At 33.7% G+C, this 9,313-nt stretch overlaps 1 protein-coding gene across 1 annotated transcript; it reads left to right on the forward strand.

Moving 5' to 3' along the window:
• The first annotated feature begins 734 nt into the window (after positions 1 to 734).
• On the forward strand, positions 735 to 7,115 carry LOC133198538 (uncharacterized). The gene is made up of 4 exons (XM_061334620.1): positions 735 to 848; positions 2,616 to 2,696; positions 4,575 to 4,694; positions 6,702 to 7,115. The coding sequence occupies exons 1-4, from the start codon at positions 804 to 806 to the stop codon at positions 7,113 to 7,115; spliced, it is 660 nt and encodes a 219-aa protein (XP_061190604.1). The 5' UTR covers positions 735 to 803.
• The last annotated feature ends 2,198 nt before the right edge of the window (positions 7,116 to 9,313 follow it).

Genomic DNA, 9,313 nt, shown 5'->3' on the forward strand with positions numbered 1-9,313 from the left:
GTAGATTAAATTCTTAAGACTAATTTGATATTGTTTAATATGATATTTTTATTTAATTTATTGAAAATATCAAACAAATAATATGAATGATGAGGAGGGGGGATTGCAGAATGGCATTTGTCTAGCTCTGACACAACCAGTTGAGAAATCTATGATGTAATATTTGTTATAATTAATACCTACACTACAGGAGATGTATTAACAGCAAATATTATAAGGAATGGAAAAATCATGGAAATCTTTGAATCAAGGTTGTCATGATTTTCTTGCATTCTAAACTGTTTATGAGAATTGAACAATGTTTGACGGGCGTATCATGCTGTGGCGGGGCACTTTATTTTCACTTGTCAATGAAATATTGTCTGTGGAATCATTTTAATTCTTCATGTTCTTGGGAGGTCAATGTTCTGGGCATTAATTTTCCTAAGATGCCAGCTTTCAAATGGCTTATTTGAATATTTCCTTGTTGTTGATGTTGATTTAGAATGATGACTACCTACTTGTGACATAACTGATAACAGTGATGATACAATCTTACAATTCTGTGTTGACAGAGTGATCAACAATGAAATTGTTAGACCAAAGCAAAAAAAGTTTTCATTGTTTTGTTTTTTTTTTTTTTTTTTTTTTTTTTAGGGAATAAATAAATGTAGAAAAATATTTTTAAACAGTGTTAAGGTATATAATTTCAATAAAATAACAAAGATGATGCAAAACATTTAATGGTAAAGAAAAATATCAAGACTGAAGTATTAAAATGATTTTTTTTCCATTTCAGTAGACTGAGTAAATCAAGCTTCACCATGTCGTATGATTTTTATATAGAAGAGGACAAAGATTCTGAAATGGTGTGTATTTCTTAGTTTGTTAATTAATTATTTTTAAGATGACCGTGATAGCAACAATATCATGAATACTAAGAACAAGTTTAATCTACACCTTGAAAGAAATAATTTGAATTTTTTTTTATTCATAAGGCTAAGTAGTAAAAATTTAGGCATGTATACATACATGATTTCATTCATTTTAATGGTGTGGCAGTTCATTTCAGCCAGGTCAGGATGTTGAACAGACTGTCACACTTCAATCTTTTTCACTCATTTACACCTATCTTAGGCTTGCTAAAGCCCATATTCCATCAGCCCCTCGACCCCAACTTATGTCAGATATTTTGGCCAATTCACAGAATCATCACTGTCTCAAGAACCACTGGGCCAATTTCAACCAAACTTGCCACAAAGTATCCTTGGATAACGATGATTCAAGTTTGGTCAAATGAAGGGCCAAGCCTTTTTCCAAGGGGAGATAATTAAGAATTAGTGAAAAATTATTGGCATCTTTAAGAAATCTCAAGAACCACTGGGCCAAGAAAGATGAAACTTATATGGTAAAAAATCTGAAAAATCCTCAGATAGTGTAGATTCAAATTTGTTCAAATGATGACCCCCAGGGGTAGGGTTGGGTCACAATGGATGATCTAAGTTTTACATAGGAATACAGAGGAAAAATCTTTAAAAATCTTCTTCTCCAGCACCACTGGGCCAAGAAAGATGAAACTTAAGTGCAAACATCCTCAGGTAGTGTAGATTCAATTTTGTTCAAATCATGACCCCCGAGGGTAGGGTGGAGCCTCAATGGATGACCAAAGTTTTAAATAGGAATACATAGGAAAAATCTTTAAAAATCTTCTCCTCCAGAACCACTGGACCAAGAAAGATGAAACTTGTGTGCAAACATCCTCAGATAGTGAAGATTCAAATTTGTTCAAATCATAACCCCCTGGGGTGGGGCAGGGCCACAATGGATGAACAAAATTTTACATGGAAATACATTGGAAAAATCTTCTTATCCAGAACTACTAGGCCAAGAAAGATGAAACTTATGTGGAAACATCTTCAGGTAGTGAAGATTCAAGTTAATTTTTTTAAAATCATGATCCCCCGGGTCAGGGTAGGGCTACAAAGGACAATGAAAGTTTTACATTGGAATACATAGGAAAAATCTTGAAAAAATTCTTTTCTCAAAAACAGCAAAACCTTGATTGGTTATATTTACTTGGAAGCATCCTCGGATTGTATAGATTCAAGTTTGTTCAAATCATGACTCTGGGGATAGAGTGGGGCCACAATGGATGATCAAAGATTTACACATGAATGTATACATAAAAATTATGAAAAATCTTTAACAATCTTCTTCTCAAGCAAAGCCATGATTTTTCTTTACTCTTATTTATATGCAAGCATCTTTGGTTAATGTTAATTCAAATTTGTTCATATCTTGACCCCCTGGGGTAGGGAGGGGGCACAACAGCTGATCAAAGATTTTTTAGTTAGGAATTTATAGGAAAGATCATTTAAACATCTTCTCAAAAACAACAAAACCATAATAAGTCATTTTGATATAATTTAATATTGGATGTAGCACATCATTTGGATAAAAAAAAATTATTTTTTTTTGAAGCTTTCAATTTATATTTCATGGATCCTCTATGGATTGTTGTTTTATAATCAAGTGACCGTTAAGGCCCTTGGGCCTCTTGTCAGTTTCTTACGTATTGGATAGTAATAATTGTATGATTAAATACTGTAATAAAAAATATACTGATTATATTGTAGCTTCCCATCAGTGGAGATGACGAAGATGCAGTTGAAAGAGATGAAGACTTGCTGTACTTGGCAACTGACCACCAAGAGGAGGTACATTTAGTTAAAAATTTGATTTGTAGTGAGCCAAAAGCTCATATGAGGGTTTCTGATCAAAGGACAAGGTATTGTAACAGCTGAATCTGGCCTCTGATTTGATGTAAAAATCAGAACAGAGTTGAAATTGTGATATTGTGTAGTTAAGAATTTAAAATGATGCTTGTTTTAAAACCAGCACTAATTTTGATTCAAAGCTTACACGGAGGCTACAAGAGGGTGCAGAAGTAGGACATTTTCCTGAATTTCCTCAATTCTTGTGGAATTTCATCAAATTTGAGATACTTTTCACTTTGGGAAACATAGAGCACAAGCTTGCCTATCTAAGATTTTTATATATAACATGTATAAGGTGCATCTGATACTAGTGTATGAAATATATAAATTTGGTAGATAGGCAAGCTTGTGCTATATGTTTTCTGAAACAAATTATGCTGCAAAATCAATGAAAATTTGCGTAAAAATGAGAAAATTCGGAAATTGACATATTTTCTGACCTTCCTGTGACCTCTGTGTATCCCATAACTTAGATCCAATACTCATTTTGTGGCAGGGGTAACAACAGGTTTCTGTTGATAAACTGTTGCATCATTCTGAAAGACACCCAGAACCAGGGGCCAAAAAGGGGTCATAGCCTATCTTGTCCTTTGTCTGTTGTCTGTCATCTTTAGCATCATCTTAAATTTATCACAATTTCATCTTCTACTCCAGAACAACTGGGCCCATTGCAACCAAAAAATTCTTGGGTAAAGGGAATTCCAGTTTGTTCAAATAAAGGCCCATGCCCTCATTGATGGAGAGATAATAAAGAATGAGAATAAATTAAATTGCATCTTTTCAAGAACCAGTGGGCCAGAAAAGATGAACCTCATGTGAAAGCTTCATTACATTTGTACATAGTGTAGATTCAAGTTTGTTGAAATCATTACCCCCAGGAGTATGATGAGGCAACAAGGGGGATTAAAGTTCTAAAAAGGAAAATATATAGAAAAGATTTAGGCCATCATTAAAAATATTTGTTTCCCCTAACCCAACCCAAAAATCTAAGTTGGGTAGGTAGGTAGGCAAACATTTTTGTTTTGTTTTGTTTTGACAGCAGCTTTGAATATACATTCTTAAAATTAAATGGAATGATACCTTTATAAATAAGTTAAATACAAAAGAAAGCAATTTGTAAACAGCTAGAATACCATACAACCCATGAATGAAAGGGATGAAGAAAGAATGTTTGAATTCTATTCATGAAGATGAAATATGCAGACTTATTTACAACTCTTATGGTGCCATATACATGTAGTAAACATAGAAATATTGATGAAGTGTTTATAATATCAAAACTCAAAATAAATAAAAAGCAGTGAAATTGATTGGTTTGTTCACAAGGTGGGCCCCATGTCTGCTCATGAGGGGTATCATGAGGAGGGTCTACAGGCCTAAGCATACTCTCTATGTACTTAATTTTAAAACAGATTGGTAAATACAACCGATCACGTTTAATAGGTCATTTTATATTTTATTTTATTAACAAAGTGTTTCAAGAGTGTAGGATTCTTATATGCTAAAGACATAAGGGTGATATGTCTTCTTTCTTTTAAAACATGAACTAACCCTCCGTAACGAGACATGTTCAAATGTTAACACACGATAGACGACGTATGATGACAGACAAAAACCGATTATAGCAATTGGTCACCTGTGTGACTCAGGTGACTTAAAAGTTCAAAAGTGGTGCAGTTCATTGAGTTCAAAAACATTATATCTGACTAACTTGAATCTACTTGAGAGTAAATTTTTTTAAAATAAATATCTTGTCATAATCATTCATGTTGATTTTGTTTAATTTTTTAAATTAAGTATTACAATTCAATCTTTCAGGAGATTGATTTCTTTGATTCTGACCACATTGATGATGTACGAGAAGATTCCTTTTACTTTGATGCTGATGATGGTGAAGAATTTTACTTGGAAGACACTGAAATGGATAATGAAGATGAAGTACATTTTATTTTAAATTGCCAACCCAATAACATACACATGTTTGTGGCCTTTTTGAAGCTCAAATTAGACAGTAATTGGAAACCCTCTTAGACTCTTACTGTCAGTGGAACTAGGGAATTATGGTGAAAAACTTATAATCAGCACATTTTTGAACAAGCTAGACCAGTCGGATTAGTACTTGAAATTTTACTAGACCTGACTTAAATTTGATTAAACAAGAAAAGACACAACAATCAAATCAACTGTTTAGAAACCCTAAAATTTTAATGTTTGTATGACAACCTTGACACAAAACAGACTAGACTGGACCAAACTTTTACTATTCTGATTAGGTCAGATGTGCATTTAAGTTAATGTTGAGTCCTGTTAAGGGGGCATGACTGAAAATGCTTAGTCAGCAAGAAGTCATGGAGGTAAAAGTAGTTTTGAAAACTATTGGATGCAATCAAGAAAAAAAAATGTTCTTATGTGTAGTAGATCATTGTCTCCTCGGATATTTTCAATCATGTCAATACTTTAAAGAAAGAAAATTAACGAGTGTCAAGTGAAGGATTTTGTTAAGTTGTTCTTAGAATTTGAATTCTATGAATTTTAAAATACTGTTGGTGTTTAACATTATTACGAAAGATTAACTACATGGATAAAGTGTATTGTCTGATTGAACTATTTGTAATTTTTTTAATAAAAGTTGACGTGAAATAGAGGGTCATTTACATGTATCTACAACACTAATATTTACTCTTTTTATTTTTAATTAACTTTAAACTGGTAGCTAGGTACAAGTTAACAAAAAAATATTCAAAGAAAATGTTGCATGATTCGCATTGTAAGTGATGGAGAGACTTGCAGCAAACCAGATTGATCAATTCATAGCAAATTCAGAGATATGAAACAATTAGGGCTTTGGATTTTTAAGTAATGAGTGGCTTTCATGATTAAATGTGTTGCTTGGGGGGGGGGGGGTGATAATAAGTATTGTTAATTTTCCCAATTTGACAAAAATGTCGAGGATTTTTCCCAATTGAGAGGAACACAGTCCCTGTACCAAAAAGTGCTGTGACAGCCCTGAATATGCCCCCTGCATGTATCATACTGTCCAGATCATATTCAATAAGTTGTTTTCATTTGAAAACAAGGAGTCTAAAATATGGCCTCACATAAGCATCAAATGATGTCACAATGTAAACAATTATTATGGAATGGTTTGCTTAACTCAGAGAAAATGAACTTTATTAAAAAAATCTTCCACAGGATAAATTCGCTTATGCCTTGCCCATAATTTTCACTGTTATTTAAAATTTTCTGAAAAGATTGTAATGAAAAATTGTTTGAAAAGTGGGAAAACATCATTCAACCTGTTCAATTGAAATTTGCTTCACTAAAAATTCCTAAACAATACCAGTACTGAAAGGGAAAAAAAACACAACACTGGGAATTTATCCATAATTTCAATTCTTTCAAAAATACTTATAGCTTACAAAGTAACAATTGGATTTGAAATAAATAAAATGTAAATGTTTGGACCTTTATTTATATTGAAAAAAACATGATGTGGAATATTTAAAAAAGAAAAAAACAAAAGAGAACAGGAAAACTTTTCTGAAAAAAGTTCTGGCTTCGAGTATGAAGAAATTCTGATTTTTCTCAGATATAAATTTCCATCTAGCCTTTTACATTTCAAAATTTGAGATTGTGTAGTGACATTTTTTAAGTTTTACACACCACACAGTCTGAATAAATAGAATTGTTTTAAGAAGAGGCACTGTATTTAATGCTGATCTCAAATGAAATTTTTCTAATCACATTTTTCACAATATTGAACAGCAAATTATGGATAACTAAACAATAATATTTTTCTTTACAATAGCAGTAGGAAAAGACTTTCTTTGTTTCTTTCTATTTTGAAATGGAAAGAAGTTGTAAAGGGTGATAACTCTGAAAGGTCATTAATAGTACATAATGTATGAAGTCATGCGAGAAAATTAATTTAATTTTTTTCTTTAGGATGAAAGATACTGGGATGAGAAAGTCCACAACGACTCCACAGTCACCAGGGCACAAAGTCTACTGATGTATATTTTGTTCACCCTGACACACAGACTAACAAAAGTTGCCAGTGCTGACCTTCTGGAACTCATAAACCTTCACATTCCTAATCTTTTCCCAAGATCCAATTACTTCATCGAGAAGTTTTTCAATGTTGCAGATCACATGGACACCATTGAAAAACATTTTGTTTGTGAACAGTGCCAAGGATATATGGGCAAGGAGATTGTTCCAATATGTGTGTATTGTGGCTGGGAGAACAGAGAAAATGAAACAACAGCAAATTTCTTCCTGGTTATGCCATTGCATTCCCAAATAGAAAACTATTTAAAGGTGAATGGACTGCCAAAACAAAACAGAACAGCTGATTGAAAATGGGACCATTGGAGAGCATGACATTAGTTTTCAATGGAATTGTGATGGGATGCCTGTTTTTAAATCTTCTGGATATTCCATTTGGCCGATTCAACTCATGTTGAATGAATGTTCCCCATCAGAGAGGAAAAAGAATGTCATTTTAGCGGCTCTGTGGTTTGGTAATGGCAAGCCGAGAATGGACAGTTATCTCACACCATTTGTTGAGATGTGCAACAAGCTTAGTAAGCAGGGAGTTACCTGGACAGACTCTATTGGAAGGAAGCTGTGCACAAAGGTACACACCCTTATCTGCAGCAGTGATGCAGTGGCAAGGCCAGCTTTGAGGAACGCGAAACAGTTTAATGGGCAGTTTGGGTGTGATTGGTGCTTAAATCCGGGAGAAGTTGTAAGTAAAGGAGATGGACATGTTAGAGCATATCCTTCTGATCCATACAGAGAGAGGACCCATGCATCAGTGCTTGAAGATGGACTCTTAGCCTGTACAACATCTCGTGTGATTAATGGAATTAAAGGACTAAGTCCATTATGCTTGCTGAGTGTGTTCAATATGGTTGCAGGCTTTGTGCCAGACTACTTGCATAATGTATGCCAGGGTGTGACACGTCAGTTTACAAGCCTTTGGTTAGACACCCATAATAAAGGGAAGCCATTTTATATTGGACGACAGTGGGAGGAACTGGATAGGAAGCTGTTAAAATTAAAGCCCCCCTTTGAAATCACACGCCGACCACGCTCTCTTTCCACCCGGCGATTTTGGAAAGCATCGGAATGGAGAGCTTTCCTTATTTTCTATGCACTTATTATTCTAAGAGGCATTCTTCCGCAACAGTACGTCAACCATTTCTTCCTGTTGGTGTTTGCTATATACACGCTGCTACAGTCATCTGTAACATTGGACGAAGTTGACTGTGCTGAGAGGGCTCTCAGAAAGTTTGTACAGCAAGTTGGAGAACTGTATGGAACTGAACACATGAGTTTTAATGTTCATCAGCTGTTGCACGTTGCCCAGAGTGTGCGAAATTGGGGTCCAATATGGGGTACCTCTACATTTCCTTTTGAGAGCAATGGAGGAAATTTATTGACAATGTTCAACGGCACCCAACATGTATCCACGCAGATATGTAAATCTTTGATTTTGTTTCAGGAAGCAAAGAGACTTTCCTTATTCCATTTGTTAAAAGCATCTGACTCTGTTAAATTTTTTTGTGAAAAGTTAAAAGGTAAAAAACATCACAAATCTTACATCAGAATCAGTAAGGAGCTTCTTGGGGTTGGCAAGAATGTTTACCGAGCTTTGTCGGTTTTTGAACAACTAGCATTAGAGAATCGCTTGAACATTAATTTGGAAAGTCCATGTGCTGTATTTTTTGACAGATTCTTGTTTAAAGACAATTTGATTTATTCTCAGTCTTACTCAAAGAGTGATGGAAAATCAATTATGTAATCAAAACTCTGTCTGGTGATTTTTACATTGTTGAGAAATTGATGTTATTTAATGAAGAATGTCAACATGTCTCTTATGAATGTGGATGTAAAACACCTTACATTGTTGGGAAAAAACTTGAAAAACAAAATGATCTGTTGTTTAGTGACACCGATGTTGGTGCTTCATCTTTTTTCATAACAAGAGTCAAAGAAACTCAAGCTAGAGTTGTCATTGATATTGAGGACTTTTACTCAAAGTGTCTGTTATTGGTCAGTGGTCTTGTGAAATTTGTTGTGTGTTTGCCAAACCATTATGAATGGGATTGAACATTTTTTTCATTAAATATATATGCATATAAATGTGTCAGTACTGTTATGGAACCTAGTTGAAATTACCATGAAAAAACTGAAATATGAATTGTATTCAAGTTTGCTTTATGAACTCATCACCAAAGTTTTCTGACAGCGTGCAGGTGTAAACAGTATGTGCTAGTGTAAAAAATGTCTTTGTTCCAACTTGTATGTTGAATTGTTTTTTCTCAACAAAAATTAGTACTTCCTCTAGCTGATATTAGGTTGTATATACATGGTATACATTTGAAACAAATAATTGAAAACATGTTAGAATAAATATATGATTTTGTACTGAATAAAATGTATATGAATGCATTTAACTCTTGTTTTTATCTTGCAAGTGATTAAATATATAAAATGTAACAGTGACCAGAATACTGTTGCACTGTGATTACCAAGGTAATTCAAAACAA

The sequence above is a fragment of the Saccostrea echinata genome, unplaced genomic scaffold (assembly GCF_033153115.1).
Source record: "Saccostrea echinata isolate AGI-Se365-2 ecotype Australia unplaced genomic scaffold, CSIRO_AGI_Sech_v1 ptg000033l, whole genome shotgun sequence".
Lineage (NCBI taxonomy): Eukaryota > Metazoa > Mollusca > Bivalvia > Ostreida > Ostreidae > Saccostrea > Saccostrea echinata.